The following is an 18,207-nucleotide window of genomic DNA, read 5'->3' on the forward strand; positions in this document are numbered from 1 at the left end:
TTTAATCAGTTCCATGCCGCCGATCGTTCGACCTGATATAAAGATGTCCAGCCCCGCAGTTCACGCGAATTTGAATAGCATGCAAAATAGGTAGAATTTATTACGAACAGCCGGATCAAAACAGAACGTGCAACGTAAATCGGGACACGTTTTTACCAGCCAGCCGACCGGTGGCTCCACGACGCAACGTTCGACTCCCTGTGATGGGGAGCTCTATCATGCAAACTTAGCGTGCATTGAATGCTTGAGGACAAATGCTTTCGCGCGATTGGTGATTTCCCGAGAAACGTAATGCAAGTCAGAACCGGTTATGAACGACTTCTTGCGTATTGGATTGATTGAGAAATTTAGGTGCAACCTTTCAGCATATCTTAGGAATTGCTGAATGTAAGAAATTAGAACTTACCGCACTGGTGAGATCTACTTGGGAGTCGGTAGCGTACGATTGGTTCTCCATTGTTTGGTCTGTTCAAGGAAACTTCGTTTGGTCTAGTAAGATTCTTAAAACACGATTTTACAAAACTTATGAATGATTTATCAATCTAATCGATCCGAATATTTAATCAGGCATCTGAACACATGGGCACTTGTCGAATAACTGATCTCTGCAATTGCAACTGCAGTGGTTAGCATTTAGTACCAGATGCTGGTACCGTACTGTTGCAATTTCCGGCATGAAATCAGCAATCATTTTTTTTACGCATTACATTGTTTTCATGGCATTACATTCTGAATTATGATCAATTATGTTTGTTCTGATTCTCAGGAAATTTGTTAAAACCAAAAATTTCCAACAATTTATTGAAATAATCAGTTCAAAAACCTCTGGCATATGTACACCCGCAAACGGACGGTCTATCAGATCAAATAGACGCGATAAGCTGACGATGGAGACAAGGTTTGTAAACATGATTCTGTGTAGTGTGCGCTTCGACGACGACGACGCGCATTAAAGTGCAACCTTACGGTACGGAAAGTTGTAAAACTTATCCACGAGCACGGTGCTGGGTAGTGATCCGTAAGGTTTCCATCTCCAATCGTCGCCGTTGATGCCATCGCACCCGATTCCGACTGATTCTGGTGAAATTAAATGATGCAGTTGTAAATGTGAATTCCAGTATGATATGGATTTGGATTTTCTATCCACGGTGACGATGATGATTCAGGAAATGTAAATGATGCAATATTCAACTAGGGAAGAAGGGAAGAATTTACTACTGCAGGGAATAGTTGATGACTTGCATGTGGGAATACAGATGTCGCAGATGTTTCACATACAATGATGACGCATTGAAAATACCATTTGATGTGGGTAAATCATTTTGTTTTTCAGTGGTAATCAGGTTTAAGGTGCTACAAAGGTAAGTAAATTTGTAGTCTTCTTCTTTTGTGTAATATTCAATCATAATCTTTTTAGTATACACATACATTCACACATTATCAATACTATAATTTGAAACATGTATTTCATGATTTTAGAACGAAAACTTCCTGGGTAAAACACATTCGCTGTGTTGACTTACTTGAAGTATAACACAATTAAACGCAATCGAATACAAGAAACTCAAAACAACTGCTGCTCAAAACTCTTGATGAACAAAATTGAACACCTAGAAATCCACTTCAACGTTACTGCTCTGCTAGTAATCGTAAAAGTATCATTGAAAAAGCGTTGCCAGATGTATTGCTTCTAGCAATAAAAGTGTAAAAGTATCAGAAACTGAATAAATAAAACTAACAGAACTAACTAAACAGAAGATTGAATTAATCACAAACACTAACGTGATGTAATGAATGACTCGAAAACTGCTTCCTTCGATTTTTGCGCTTTCATTTCAAAAGACCTTTTTCACGTTTAATCGTCTTTCTCTATCTAGCACACATGGATGAATGAACGGTTTGTTTTCCCACTAATCTGTTTCCCTCTTGCTCGCACTCGTTCGATTTAAATGGTGCAGTAGTGTGCGCCGATTAAACGTCAAAAAGCTCTAGTAGGGGCTCATTCCACTTGTCACGCGTCGTTCGGGATCGGAACCATCTTTGAAAAAAGTGAGAATTGGTGTAGGACAACGCCGGCGGAAAAAATCGCTAAGTTTAGATGGCGATAAATCGATCTGCAATCTCGACAGTGGAAGTGCATGCATCACCCTAAACTGGATATTTCTAATTTTGTTTGACATTTCCAAACACTCAGTGTTCTCTCAGCTGTCGACAAAAGCAGGCCACTCTCGATGTGTGCCACGCGATGGTCTTCAGGTTCTTCATCAGCAGTTCTTTCAGTCGATGCGTCGTCGAATTTGGAAAGCGACCGTTTAGTGATGAGTGTGTGAGTGCTGACCACGTTTTGCGTCTATTGCTGCAATGGAAGCGCTCTGACCCTCGTTGGCGTAACTGCCATACAATTAAGGTTCAATTGAGGTGGGCGACACATCTAAATCCCAATACTAGATGCTCAAAACATTTCACACTAGCGAATCAATCTTCGAAAACTCTTCTTTCAGTTCTCGCATCTACTTGTGTTGCCACCACCACAGCACTGGCAACCCGGCCGGTCCTGCGGATGAACGAATAAAGTTGGAGAAGTCAAGCCCCCTGTGGAGACTGTCACCAATGATCGATGAACAAGGAGTTCTACGAGTCGATGGTCGGATATCTGCAGTGAAAGGTGTTCCTGTAGACGTGAAGTTTCCCGTTATATTACCCAGAAATCACCGAGTCACCAATCTCATCGTAGACAGCTACCATAGAAAGATTCTACACGGCAATTCTGAAACAGTGGTCAACGAAATACGTCAACGGTTCTACGTTGCTCGAATTGCTTACGAATTGTTGCTCGAAAGGTAGCCGAGCGATGTCAATGGTGCAAGGTGTATAAAACAAGACCAACGATGCCTAGGATGGGTCTCCTCCCGTCTGCACGTCTGTCACCGAGTGTTCGCCCGTTCACCTATATTGGCGTCGACTACTTTGGGCCTATTCTGGTGAAGGTAGGTCGATCGTCAGTGAAACGATGGATCTGCCTGATTACGTGCCTAACAATACGTGCAGTGCACGTGGAAGTGGCTTTTGATCTATCAACAAAGTCATGCATAGCCTGCTTACGCCGTTTTGTTTGCCGAAGGGGAGCACCACTCGAAATATACTCCGACAATGGACGGAACTTTTCCGGAGCAGATCGGGTGTTGCGGGATCAAATCCAGCGTATCGAACAGGACGCAGCGACAACATTTACCAACGCGGAAACGAAGTGGTTGTTCATTCCACCTTCCGCGCCACATATGGGAGGATCGTGGGAGCGTATGGTACGCTCCATCAAGAACACGATGACTAATCTACCCCAGGATCCGAAGCTCGATGACGATGGACTACAAACGTTAGTTGTTGAATCCGAAGCGATCGTCAATTCGCGACTGCTCACATATCTACCACTAGATTCTGCGAAGCAAGAAGCGCTGACCCCAAACCACTTCATCATGGGCAGTTCAACTGGAGTCAAACAACCGGCAATGAAAATTGCGGAAACAGCAGAAACTATCCGAGTGTCTTGGGACTTGATTCAGCAGCGCATCGACTATTTCTGGAAGCGGTGGATTATGGAGTATCTGCCAACACTAACGAGGCGTACCAAGTGGTTTGGTGAGACAAAACCGGTTGAATGTGGAGATTTGGTGATCGTGATTGAAGAAACCAGAAGGAACGGATGGGTACGTGGACGTGTTCTGGAGGTGACAACAGGCCGAGCTGGCAGAGTTAGGCAGGCGATGGTTCAAACACCTGGTGGATTGTTCCGACAACCGGTCTCCAAATTGGCTGTGCTGGACGTAGCTGAACGTAGTGAGGTTGAGGGTCCCATTCATCCTCACGGGGAGGGGGATGTTGTCACCACCACAGCACCGGCAACCCGGCCCGCGGCGCTTTCGATGTAAACGATTGGGCGAAACGAAGGTTCGCTCAAACAACACTAGGCGCGCATTGAGTGGACGGATGAGTGCAATACAGATCTCTATACAGGTTGAAATCAATAGAATAGAATACAATAGAATAATCGAATTTGGAATGTTTACCTATTGCGATAATGTGGTATCTTATCTATTTATGTGGTACCTTATAAATTAACTTGAAATTAATAGGTGAGACTAAAAATATTGCTAGATATAGCAAAGTTGTTTGAAAATAGTGACTCAATGATTGTGAATTACTTTTGGTAGGTTAGAAACACTTAATTGTTTAATGCTAGAGATTAATTATGTTCCCATAACTATCGTAGCAGATAATTAGACCAAGACGGACGAGGAATTAAGAGGAGTCACTATCAGTGTAATAGTGCACTGTTTAATGTGAGTAAGACTTTATAATGAAATAGTACACGGTGTTTATTAATTTGTTTTACAGCTTGAAGCATAAAATATACCTGCTATCAAGAACGGTGCGAGGTTTTGTTCATTAATAACAACTTGCATCTACTTGCATCTTTTTGCAGGAAATCTTCAGAATCGTCATTTATTTATTTATTTATTTTGTCGTCAATCAGATGTAGACCATTTTTTACAAGTTACAAGTCATGTGTTAAAAGCTTCTTTCTTTCTATTCAGCGTGCACGCAGCTAGCCACAGCAAAACACAATCTTTCATGCAACGTTGATAGAGTCGTCCCTCTCGGGTTCAATTTACTTTGATGCATTTTTTAAAATTGCAAAAGCAGTTTTTTTCGACGCATTATTTTAGATTGCAAAAAGCTCGCGTCATTTTGTGTAAAATATCAAAAGGAATCGAATAGTGCAAGCTTTTTGTAATCAGAGATAATGCGTCGGAAAAAACTGCTTTTGAAATTTTCCAAAAAGCATCAAAGTGAATTGAACCTTTTAAACCACTGGAAGCAGCTCCAGTTCTGATGGAGGAGGCTTTTTGGATAGCGGAAGATAAAGTGTTTATTGTGGTGTACCTTTTGACTATAGTTTTAAGATGTATTGTATAGTGACCAAAAATCCTCGACTCTGTAAAGTTAATTCGTTTGAGCCTTATCAAATAATTAAAAAAACAACGAAATTTCCGAACACTCCACACGGAAAGTTTTATTTTTCCTTGATTTGTTTTCCGTCGATCTTGTTTTTCGTACTGAGTACCAATGCTACCAGGGAGGCAGCTCCCACACTTGGACCCTACCTATCAACCTATCAAGCTCATAGACTGGGACCAATGGCTTTACTTCCCTTCCGAAGGAAGGCGTGATATGCCTCAGAAAATCCCGGCGGCGTCGACTGGGATTGAACACAGGCCTTTTGGGGTGAGAGGTAATCACGCTTACCACTACACCACCGGCGCTGCACGGAAAGTTGGCGAAGGGCTACAAAAGGAGGGAGAACCACGTACATAAAAGCCATCCGGGAAGGACCCAACATTAGCTTCAAGCTACAGACCGATCAGCCTCCTTTCAGCGCTAAGAAAATTGTTCGAGAAACTCATTCTCAATCGTTTGCTGAAGTTTCTCAACATTCTCCTACCGGAACAGTTCGGGTTCAGGAAGAGGCACTCCACAAATCATCAGCTAGTATGGGTGATAAATAACATCCGAAGTAACAAAGCTGTATTCAAGCCCACAGTCATGGCATTATTAGACGTTGAGAAAGCGTTTGACAATGTCTTGCACAATGGGCTTGTATACAAGCTTTGTAACTTCAACTTTCTTTAGCATCTTGTTAAAATCATCCGTATCTACCTTCAGCGAAGGTCGTTTAAGGTATCGTTGAATGGTCGTCTTTCAAACACGTTGTCCATCCCAGCAGGAGTTCCGCAAGGAAATCTGTTGGGCCCTTTGCTTTACAGCATCTAAACTTCTGACATTCCTCCCCTCGGAGACGGTTGCGTGTTCTTCCTGTTCGTAGATAATACCGCAATAACCGTCGAGGGTAGGATGCCTCGCGAAATAACAACCAAACCTCAACGATGCCTCAACACCTTTGCTGATTATGCCACCACGTGGAAAATCAAAATCAATGCCTCCAAAACACAAACAATCATGTTCCTCTATCGGCAATAGCCCAAACTAAAACCGATGGTAAGCGTGATTACCTTTCACCCCAGCAGGCCTGGGTTCAATCCCAGTCGGCGCCGCTGGGATGTTCTGAGGCATAACATCTCTGATCACGCTTTTCTTCGGGGAATTAAAGCCGTTGGTCCCCGGTTCATGAGTTGATGGATCGATAGGTTGGGTCCAGGTGTGGGAGCTGCCTCCCTGGCGTCGGTAGCATTGGTGCTCAGCACGGAAAACAAGATCGATGGAAAACAAATCAAGGAAAAAAAACCGGCTCCATCTTGTACTGTAATCATGGATGTCATAAGGGTTGAGTGGTTCGCCGAAGTAACCTATCTCGGGATGTTGTTTGACAAAAAGCTCCTATTCCACTCGCGTGTAGAGAAGACCGTAGTCAAGTGTTTCGCCTCTCAAGGGTGAACAAACTGGCAGTCTACAAACAAATTATAGCGATCCTCTACGCAGCTCCGGTGTGGGAATCATGTGCACAGACTCAAAGGAACAAAATCCAAGTCGTTCAGAATAGAGTGCTGAGGATGGTACTTGATCGTCCCTTTGACACAAGAATTTCAGATCTCCACCAAGAGGCAAATGTTCCAAAATTAGATTTCTAAATTGATGACATTAAGTCTAGGTTTATGCAGAAACGCAATACATCAGAATATGCTTTGATAAGCAATTTTATATAGGTTACATCGCAACGAGAAATAGAGTCACTTATAGGACAGAACCCTGTGCACAGATAAAAATTCTGAATTTTAATTGTGATGCAAACATTCATTCACGTAAACTTTTATTTCATTTCATGCAACCGAGCAACTTTATTTTTTTTATTGACGTTGGATAACGTCTTTCGGCAACATACGGGGGTACAAAATTGAAAACAGTCGTTTTGGATGCGTTACGAAAAATTAAAAGATTTTGAACGATAATAACTCAACGGTCTCTCGATAGATTTACGAGATAATGGCATCAATCGATTGGAAATATTTCTAGCAATTTGCTGAATAATTCAAAACTATTGATTTCATTCTGTAAACTATTGAAAAATAGTTAAAAGTAAACCATTGTCTAAAGATGGTGAAAATCGATTGATTTTTTTATATTCTTATACTTTTTCCAACCGAGACATCAGATGCGAGTATCTGACACCTCTGATATTTTCTGTTCTACTATATAAGCGTCCAACAAGGTCGCCCGTTCCATCATTGTCTATCCGATCGTCGACCCAGCAGCAGAGCAGCAGAGCAGCAGTACCAGAGCAGCGGAAGCAGAGCAACGGCAGCAGAGCCTGGGGGCGAAAGGGCAACTACGCCGAGTGCGTTGGTGCCAGTGCTCCGGTATACTGAGCCGCCGTCATGGAATGCCCAGCTGCTGCAGTTCTCAGTCGGTCGCATTCACCGTCTGCTCCGCAAGGGCAACTACGCCAAGCGCGTTGGAAAAATGGTACAACATTATCAAGAAAGAGTTTAACGATTAATTTTCTAATTGCGAAGATTCAGCAGAGCCATATTTTATCTCGAAAAATAGTTTTAAAATTCTTAACAACGAGAATCTTGAAAACATAATAAAATTTACTTAGAAAATACCAAATGTTATTTTCTAGTGGATTGGGCAAAGACATTTTCACTTTGATGCTACATGAAAATAAAGTGAAATTCATTTCCAAATCATATACCGGACCCGGCTGTGTTTGTTTTCAAAATCTCGAAAACAAACCCCCACACACGTTCTACTTCGTTACTTCTAGACTAACATTTGAAAGGGGCGGAAGAGCCAAAATGTAAACAAACCATATTTTGGCACATATAGAGAGAACAGTTCACAAACTACTCGATAAACACGAAAAAGTAGAAGAAAATATCACTTCATATCATCAAAAACGTTTCTTCTTACATGGCGTATTTCCAACTTTCAACTCTATGATGCAACTGGTTGTTACGCCTTGCACCAGAACAACGAATTATATTGTTTTAATATGCCAAACGTATTGATTCTGTAGTATCTAGTCACGCCCGATTCATTTGAAACGCATCCGATTGATATTTCACGTGTAAACAACGAACAAAAAGAAGACCAAAAAAATCTCCGGGCGTAATTCCACTCTCACAAAATTTACGAACGAAGAACCAAGGCGCAACAACAAACAAAAAATCCCGATGGTGTACTTCCACGGCGTATCACCAGTGTTGGCAGTTCAAAGTGTGGAAGATCTGGGGGTAACAACATGTATGAAATTATCAGAGCGTATGATGTTTTCTTCTCAATTTCACGACAAAGAAATTTTTTTTGAGTTTTTAGTTATGCATGATGATAGATTACACTATTAACTATATGTCAAGCTTATAAAATCATCCAGAAAATGGAAAGTCGTGAAATAGGATTCAACTCTTTTGAATTATTGTGGTGGCCCTAAAAAGGGCCGGTTTTGTTTAGATACGACGAGCCAGCTGGATGTCCTTCGGCATGATAGTGACGCGCTTGGCGTGGATGGCACACAGATTGGTATCCTCGAACAGACCGACCAGATAGGCCTCGCTAGCTTACTACAGAGTCATAACAGCTGAGCTCTGGAAGCGCAGATTGGTCTTGAAGTCCTGGGCAATTTCACGGACCAGACGTTGGAAAGGCAACTTTCGGATCGGCAGTTCCGTGGATTTCTGATAGCGACGGATCTCACGCAAGGCGACGGTGCCTGGCCGGTAGCGATGGGGCTTCTTTACTCCTCCGGTGGCTGGAGCGCTCTTGCGAGCGGCCTTCGTTGCCAACTGCTTGCGAGGAGCCTTTCCTCCAGTGGACTTGCGAGCGGTCTGCTGAGCTGGTTGTGATGTGTATGCAATGAAAGCACACTGTGGAATAAAAATAAAAATCACAATCCATTGGTGGTATAAAATGCTCATCTTAATGAGCTCATCGCGGATCTAGTGACGCTGGGCGTTAAAGCCGAATACAAGTTGGACAGAGTCGGCACCAAGGTGGTGCTCCGTACCAAAACGGAGTATGACTTGGTCGTCGCCCACCTGAGGACTTCCAAGGTGGAATTCTTCACCCACGACATTCCCGGTGAGAAACCATTCAAGGTCGTCATCAGGGGCCTACCAAACTTCGACCCGAAGTTTATCGAAGCTGAAATCAGGGACCGGTACAAGCTGGCCCCAAGTGCCATCTATCGGATGACAAGAAGAGACGAGAATGTGAAGGCGTATCCGGATTGCCTTTTCCTGGTCCACTTCCAGAAGGGAACGGTGACGCTCAACGCGCTGAAAGCCATCCACTCCATCAATTGCATCATCGTCCGCTGGGAGCCATACCGTGGCGGCCATCGCGATGTGACTCAGTGCCAACGGTGTCTGAACTTTGGACACGGCACCCGCAACTGTAACATTAAGCCACGCTGCGGCAATTGCGCTCAAGACCACGCCACTTCCGACTGCCCTGCGGATGAAGCCGTGGCGTTAAAATGCGCCAACTGTGGTGGTGCTCACCAAGGTTCCGACAGACAGTGCTCCAAACGCGAGGACTTCAAACGCATCCGAAAACAGGCGGCAGTTAACAACCAACCAGGACGCAAGAAGGACAAAGTCCCGGCATTTCGGACGGAGGATTTCCCGCCTCTTCGTGCTCCTCAGCAAAGGCAAGCGAATTCGCGGGTGCATTCCGCTCAAGCAACTTCTGGTGATTCTGCTGGCCAAAGCTCTCCATCCCCCCCTGGATTCTGGAGACAACCACCAGTGCAAACCCCGATCTGTTTTCAGCGGATGAACTGATGGAAATTTTTGTCAACATGACCGGTGCTCTACGTAAGTGCCGCAATAAGCCCGAACAGATCCAAGTGCTCGGTAAGTTCATCATCCAGTATGGTGTCTAAACCGCTAACCATCGCTACTTGGAACGCTTGCTCTGTAAGAGCAAAACAGATTGAGCTTGCCGACTTCCTCCGCAAGCATAGCATCGACGTGGTTCTTCTAACCGAGACCCACCTAAAGTCCGGTGACAGCTTCTGGTTGCCTGACCACAACATTATCCGGCTTGATCGCACCAGCTCCAGGGGGGTGGTGTAGCGGTCATCGTCAGAAAGGGAATCAGGTTTTGCACTCTGCCCCACATCCGCACTTCTATCATCGAGGCCATTAGTGTGGAGGTGGAATCACCAACTGGAAACGTCCGGTTCATCGCTGTTTACTGCCCACGCCAGTGTACCGCAAGCAACGGATTAGGAATCCAATTCAAGAAGGACCTGACCGCCATCACCCGTACTAGCTCCCGATTCATCGTTGGGGGCGACCTGAACGCCCGCCATGAAGCTTGGAGGAACTACCAGAGGAACCGGAACGGATGTCTATTGTTCGACCACGTACAACATGGTCTGTACACTGTGCAATTTCCGGACGAACCAACTTTTATCTCTCCGGCGGGAAATCCCTCCACGCTGGACTTTTTCCTGTCAAACATCGGACTATCCAAGCCGGAGGCGCACAACGAACTCAGCTCCGACCACCAACCGGTGGTGACTGAAGTCGGTGTCAATGTGGTTCCTGCTAGAAGCTGCCTGCGTAAAGACTACCACCATGTCAACTGGGTGCAGTACGGACGAATGGTGGACAGCAACATCGATGAAAATCCACTACTCAACACCGTAGATGACATCGACCGGACGTTGGAAGGGCTCCAACAGGCCATATCCATGGCTGACGAGGCATACGTTCGACTAGTTCCTGTGAGGGGTAAGTTTGTTGCTATTGATTCCCACACCCAATTACTGATTCGGTTGAGAAATGTTCGTAGACGCCAGTTTCAGAGGACTGGAGATCTGGGCAAAAAACGTGAAATGGCCGATCTGAATAGGCAGATTGCTTCCAGAATGGACTCACTCCGAAATGAAAGTTTCGGGCGTGTTGTCCAGAATCTGGATGACCGCTCCAGACCATTCTGGAAGGTAGCCAAGGTTCTGAAAAATCATCCCAAACCCGTTCCACCTCTCAAAGTCGAAAATGATGACGATCGGCTTTTAATCACCCCACAGGAGAAAGCAAATGCGATCGGCAAGCATGTCGCTTCATCGCATTTGCTTGGCTCGACTATCCAAAGTCCGCTCGATGATCAGGTTGCGCAATGCGTTCAAAACCTAGATACCTCCCCTTGTGTTTGGAACCTCCGGCGGATATGATTACAGTACAACAGATTTGCTCAGCGCTGAAATGCACCAAGAACATGAAGGCTCCCGGGTTTGACGGTATATTCAACTTGATCTTGAAGAGACTCAGCATGAAAGTGCAGTCTCTTTTAACCGCTATCTTCAACAGGTGTTTGGAACTGCACTACTTTCCAAGCATCTGGAAAGTAGCAAAAATCATACCAATCCGCAAACCCGGTAAGGATCCAACATTGCCTTCAAGCTACAGACCAATCAGCCTCCTTTCAGCGCTGAGCAAATTGTTCGAGAAACTCATTCTCAATCGTTTGCTCAAGTTTGTCGAGGAAAATAACATTCTCCTTCCGGAACAGTTTGGGTTCCGAAAGGGGCACTCCACCAATCACCAGCTAGTACGGGTGATGAATAACATCCGAAGTAACAAAGCTGTATCCAAGTCCACAGCCATGGCCTTGTTAGACGTTGAAAAGGCGTTTGACAATGTTTGGCATGATGGACTTGTGTACAAGCTTTGTAACTTCAACTTTCCTTTACATCTTATTAAAATCACCCGTAACTACCTCCAGCAAAGGTCGTTTAAGGTATCGTTCATCAGACACGTTTTCGATCCCAGCAGGAGTCCCGCAAGGCAGTCTGCTGGGCCCCTTGCTTAACAGCATTTACACTTCCGACATTCCTCCCCTCGGTGACGGTTGCGTGTTTTTCCTATTCGCAGATGATACCGCAATAGCCGTCAAAGGAAGGATGCCTCGCGAAATAACGAACAAACTTCAACGATGCCTTAACGCCTTTGCTGATTATGCCACCACGTGGAAAATCAAAATCAATGCCACCAAAACACAAGCGATCATGTTCCTCCATCGGCAATCGCCCAAACTGAAACCGGCTCCATCTTGTACTGTAATCATGGATGGCACAAGGGTTGAGTGGTCCGCCGAAGTAACCTATCTCGGGATGTTGATCGATGAAAAGCTCCTCTTCCGTTCGCATGTAGAGAAAACTGTAGTCAAGTGTTCTACCTTGGTTAGGTGTCTGTTTCCGCTGATTTGCCGCAGATCCCGCCTCTCAAGGGTGAACAAACTGGCCGTCTACAAACAAATCATAGCACCTGCGATCCTCTACGCAGCTCCGGTGTGGGAATCATGTGCACAGACTCACAGGAACAAAATTCAGGTCGCTCAAAATAGAATGCTGAGGATGGTACTTGATCGTCCTTTCGACACTAGAATAACAAATTTACATGAAAAGGCAGGCATTGCCAAAATAGATTCCAAAATTAACGAAATTAAGACTAAATTTGCACAAAAATGCAATTTATCAGAACATGCTTTGATAAGCAATTTGTATATAGTAGGTTAGGTGTACATAGTAGTTGTAGGTTAGTTGTAGTTGTAAATAGTAGTTATAAGTAGTCTCCTTTTTCAAATTTTCAAACAAACCAATCCCACCAAGGTGGTCATTCTCTAAAACAGGCCTGATAGGACTAGGAACTGTAATTAATAATAATTGAAATTTCACAGGAACGCATTTGTGTCACTTGATAAGTTATACATGTAAACCACACAAATTCAAAAAATATAGATCATTTAAGTAAAAAAAAAAAAAAAGTGGAATTTTTGTTCACTTTTGTTTCAAACTTCATCAAACTTGTCATACTAGAAAATGACTGGACGCGGCAAGGGTGGAAAAGGACTTGGCAAAGGAGGAGCCAAGCGTCACCGAAAAGTGTTGCGTGACAACATCCAGGGCATCACTAAACCTGCAATCCGTCGTTTGGCTCGTAGTGGTGGAGTTAAGAGAATTTCCGGTCTCATTTACGAAGAAACCAGAGGAGTGCTGAAGGTATTTCTGGAAAACGTTATTCGTGACGCCGTTACTTACACCGAACATGCGAAGAGGAAGACTGTCACCCCCATGGATGCCGTTTACGCTCTGAAGCGGCAGGGACGTATTCTGTACGGATTCGGGGGTTAATTTAGTATCATCGACTCAGAACCAAAAAATCGGCCCTTTTCAGGGCCACCATATAAATTTAAAAGGTGTTTCAGAATTGACTTTCTTGCCAGAATGTGAAAGGTTGAAGTGATGTGATGGAGCGTTCATCAATCTGCGGGTGTTAAGCTTAAATCAACGTAGGTCCTGCTGGTTACCGCTACTAATCCAGTACCGACAATATTCTGCATACATTTTGGTGTGATAGTTCCAGATACGTCGTGCACTTCCGGAATCGAGAGAAGAAATTAATGAAAACGCCTGAGTTGTCCGAACGCGCTTTGGGGAAAGATATCGAGCTTATTCGAGCGTTTTATTTCGATAAGCAGCAGGTGTGCTGAAGGAATTACAGGGAAACGTCATTCGATGAACTGTTACATTCAAGTAATTTTTCCCCGGTATATGACCACAATTTTTAATAGGGCATCACGGGCACCCAAATTTGAGTTAAGTTAGCTTGTTGTAAGGCAGGAACTCAGCAATGAGAAAATGTCTCATGTTTGTCCAGGATAAACTTACTGAGAAAAGTAAATATTGGACACACATTCATTGGTACTACTCCTACTTAGAGTAAAATAATTTCATTTTCCGGCTGATTTTTGAGATTTTCCACAGGAAACCATGAGCCAATATTACTCATCGCTGGGTTCCTTAACTATTGGCTACTAAAATTTAGGTCGTGCTTATCGCAGGGTTGTCATTGTCAAAACTCAAAATAGTAAACCTATAACACTCTTGTAACTTACAACTTGTACTGTTTATTTTTGATAGAATAAAAGGAAACAACGATTCAGTCCAATGGAAATGGAAAGCTTCATAAAATTTCGAACATAGAAATACAAATTGATTGTGGTACCTAAAAAAGAGTTATTAAGTAATATTCCTAAAATATAATATACACAATTAAGTACAACACATAACAGACGTTTTTTTTTTCTTTGTGGTTGTCTTTACAGACGGCTATGACCATAGTTTGGTCCATCTCGCCTATAACAGACGTTATCCAACGCCAACCCTGCGGTCGTATCTAGTATACAACCCTTCCAACTTTTTGAGATTCCGTTTGAAGGCTCAATACCGTTCGATAGGGCGGAGTTCTGGGCTGTTGGGAGGGTTGTGGTCTTTGGGTACCACAACCACGTGGTTCGCATCGTACCACTCGATTGCCTCAACTTGCTAGAAGAGCACTGGTCTTTTATCTCGCTTTAGGAATGGTATCAGCCGCTTTTCCAGGCACTCCTGGACGTAGATCTCTTGATTGATGGTTCCCGTAGTAATGAAAATGCTGCTTTTTAGTCCATACGTGCAAATGGCCTGCCAGACGAGATATTTTTTCGGGAACTTCGATAGTTTGATGGTTTTGAAAATTTCAGCCACCTTCCCTTTTCCTGATACGGTATAAAACTCCTGTCCCGGAAGCTGCTTGAAATCTGCTTGTGAGCAGATTCGTATAAAGTTTCCGGGACCGCTGCTTTGCCGACGTGTTTTGTTTGCAATGTCGGTTCGCCACCTTCACCTTCTTAAACGTCGACAACCCGCCTCGTTACTTGGCCCGCTGAACAGTAGTATGGGAGACATTGAGCTTGCCAGCGACGTCCCGGATGGAGAGGTTAGGATTCCGCTTATATTTCACCGCCACCTTCTTCGTCGTTGTTGCCGCGTCTGGATTACGATTTCCGCTGCTTCCAGGCTTCTTGGCGGTCGACAGACAAATTTGGCCACATCCAGCAATTTTGCCAACTTGGCATGTGAGAACGTTGGATTCTCTTGCTGCGCGAGAAAAATTTTGACACGCTGCTCCTCTTGCTTGGACGTCATTTTGAAAACTGGAGAGCAAATGGTGAAAACTCAGTAGTAGTAAAATTTACGTTTATTTTCTGGGATTTTTATGTTTCAACATTTGATTTAACATTTCAATTGGTTAGCCTTTGGCTCTTCCTCTTTGTTCTAGTTAATTGGTTATTCTAATGTGATGATTGCGTTTAGCACTAATTTACAGGATACCCTTTGAGGGATTGTTTTGGTTTGAATTAAAAAAATTTATAACCTACCTACTTGAGCACCTAACTACTTAAACTAGGTTGCCAAATCACGAATGATCTGGTGGTTTGATCGCAGACAGGCGACTCTGAACCTTTCCAGCGTGGAAGTCTTTCGCTCCTCGAGTGTTTGAAGACCGGCCAGGTGGTAAATCTCAGAATTACGAGTTCGCGGTGGACTGTTAAGGATCATTCTGAGGATCTTGTTTTGGATCCTCTGAAGCTTTAAGTGGTGGCACTTAGCACAACTCTCCCAGATTGGCATACCATACTCAATAGCCGGCAGAATGATTTGCTTGTGGATAGCAAGCTTGTTTTTGAGGGACAGGGTGGACTTCCTGTTTATCAAAGGGTAGAGCGACCTGATCAAGATGTTACATTTGGTGGATGTCTTGTCCACATGGGATCGGAATAGCAATTTGTTATCGAGGGTGAGACCAAGGTAGACTACTTCACTCGACCATTCAATGGGAGTGCTATCAATATGGATCTTGACGTTAGCAGCCGGAACAAGCCGAGGTGAATACGAGTGTGGAAACAGAATGGTTTGGGTTTTAGCTGCATTGATACAAATCTTCCAGCTCTTAAAATAGTCGGACAAAACATCCAGGCCTGATTGTAGTTTACTCGCCAGTGCACGGATCACTCGACCCTTATAGATGATGGAGGTGTTATCTGCGAACATAGACATTATACCACCACCCGGGAGGGGAGGAACGTCTGACGTGAAAATGTTGAATAGGATAGGCCCAAGCAGGCTGCCTTGAGGGACCCCTGCATCAACGTTGAACGTATCAGAGGGGACATTGTTCAAGTAGACCTGGAATGATCTGCCCGACAAGTAGTTTTTGATGATCTTCACGAGGTAGATCGGAAAGTTGTATCGATGCAGCTTGTACACTAGACCATCATGCCAGACATTGTCGAACGCCTTATCGACGTCCAACAATGCCATGGCAGATGTAATGGAAACGGACTTATTCCGCTTGATGATGTTAGTAACCCGTGCGAGTTGGTGGATGGTAGAGTGGCTTTTCCTAAACCCGAATTGCTCTTTGAGAAAGATGTTATTGTCATTTGAAAACACCAGCAGACGGCTGAGTATCAACTTTTCGAATAGTTGGGGCGATAGCTTTTGGCACTGGTAGGATCTTTGCCAGGCATGTGCATTGGAATCACTTTGGCTAACTTCCAGCATGCGGGGAAGTAGCCAAGCTCCAAACATTTGTTGAAGATAACGGTAAGATGGTTGAAGAAGTCAATACTCAAGTTTTTCAACTCGAGGTTGGCAACACCATCCATACCCGCAGCCTTCATGTTTTTAGTACTTCTAATAGCTGCTATCACCTCATCAGCCGATATTCTACTATGATCATGCACTACTACGGGGGTGTCAGCGACTCTAGTCATTGCCTCCAGGACGGCAGGCCCATGGGGGCTCACCATGGTTTGACCAAGATTATGTGAAATCACAAAATGTTGGCCAAGAGCATTGGCCTTTTCAACTGGGGTTATCAGTAGGGATGAGTCTAAGTGGTCAACAGAGGAAAGCGGAGGGATCGGTCTCGACTTATTTTTCAAAATTTTGGTCATCTTCCAAAATGGTTTTGCACAATCTGGGAGAGAGCGAATCTTTTTGGTAAAATCGTTATTTCTGAGTTCCACCATCCTGGCCTGGATAATTTTGGTAAGCCTATTGACATTGGTCTTCAAGTGGGGCAGCCCAGAACGCTGGAACTGCCTACGAATGGTGTTACGGAGCCTGATAAGATCTTTGGTTGGGCTGTCAAGGTTCAGAGTATGACTCACCTGTCTGGATGCTGGTACGTGTTGCTCCCTGGCACGGGATATCGCCTCTTCGATGGCTTGCAGACACTGATCGACTTCTTCGTACGACTCCGGTAGGACGTCGTAATTGATTGCTGTGTCCACACAGCGCTGATACTGCTGCCAGTTGACACGATGGTAATTTCGCCGGAAAACTTGAAACCTATTGGCCGAGGAACCTACTTCGGCCACCACCGGGTAGTGGTCCGAGCTCAGTTCCTGATAGGCGATAGGTTGGGAGATGTTATCGCCAATGTTACTGATGAAGATGTCGATGGTGGCATGAACTCCGGACCGACTCAACCGGGTGGGAGTGTCCGGACACATAATGTTGTAGTGGGATTGCTGCAGATCGTTGTATAATATTGTGCCGTTCTGATTTCGCCGACTATTGCCCCAGGCTTGATGCTTGGCGTTCAGGTCGCCAGCGATGACGAAATTTTGCCGCCGTCGTGTTAGCTTGATGATGTCTCTTCGAAGGACTGCGGCCGAGCCGTCCCTAATGTTGGTTTGCTTGGGGCAGTAGACCGCAATGATGGTGATTGGACCAAGCGATGTGCTCACCTCAATTCCGATGGCTTCGATAATTTTCAGCTGGAAGCTAGGTAGTAGCCGGCAGCTGATGTTCCGCCTCGCACCGATGGCAACTCCCCCTCCCCCGGAGCTGTTGCGGTCTAGCCTTACGAGCCGAAAATCGGGAAGGAAGACGTTCAGCTCGGGCTTCAAGTGAGTCTCGGTGATGACGGCTATGTCGATTTGCCGTTCGTTGAGAAAGTCAACAAACTCGATGTTTTTGCTCTTCAAGGAGCAAGCATTCCAATTTACGATCTTGATGGCTTCATGGTCCATACTCAGTGACAAGGGACAGGGCAGCATGTAGCTGTTCAGATCGAGTCTTGCAGGTGCGCATGATGATGATGACCTCGGCCACGAGCGTCACAAGTTCCTCCGAGGTGAACGGAGAATCGTCGACAGGTTCACCTGAGACAGCAGCAGCGTATGATAAACCAGGGGCGGTGGATGCACCTGGAATTGGCTGGGCCGCAGTCGCAGCGAGACGATGTTGAACTGTCCGACTGTTGGGAACCATTTGGATACTCGCAGGGTTGGCTTGTTGGTTGTTGAGCGGAAGCGGGGCTAGGTTCGGAACATGTCGACGGGGCTGGA

The 18,207-nt window shown here is 44.7% G+C and overlaps 2 protein-coding genes across 2 annotated transcripts in view; one reads left to right on the plus strand and one right to left on the minus strand.

Annotated features, from left to right (window-relative positions):
- LOC135697736 (sodium-dependent nutrient amino acid transporter 1-like) overlaps positions 1-576 on the minus strand; it is a 44,105-nt gene extending 43,529 nt beyond the window's left edge. The window contains exon 1 of the mRNA XM_065217541.1: positions 407-576. Within this exon, the coding sequence (XP_065073613.1) occupies positions 407-457 (51 nt within the window). The 5' untranslated portion in view covers positions 458-576. The remainder of the gene's footprint in view (positions 1-406) is intronic.
- Positions 577-12,844: 12,268 nt separating this feature from the next.
- Positions 12,845-13,156, plus strand: LOC135697670 (histone H4-like). Its single transcript, XM_065217443.1, has one exon. It carries the CDS (start codon positions 12,845-12,847, stop codon positions 13,154-13,156), a length of 312 nt encoding a protein of 103 aa, XP_065073515.1.
- The last annotated feature ends 5,051 nt before the right edge of the window (positions 13,157-18,207 follow it).

This window comes from Ochlerotatus camptorhynchus, unplaced genomic scaffold (assembly GCF_037179485.1).
Source record: "Ochlerotatus camptorhynchus isolate MF236.1 unplaced genomic scaffold, CSIRO-AGI_Acam_v1.1 ptg000077l, whole genome shotgun sequence".
NCBI classification, from domain to species: Eukaryota; Metazoa; Arthropoda; class Insecta; order Diptera; family Culicidae; genus Ochlerotatus; species Ochlerotatus camptorhynchus.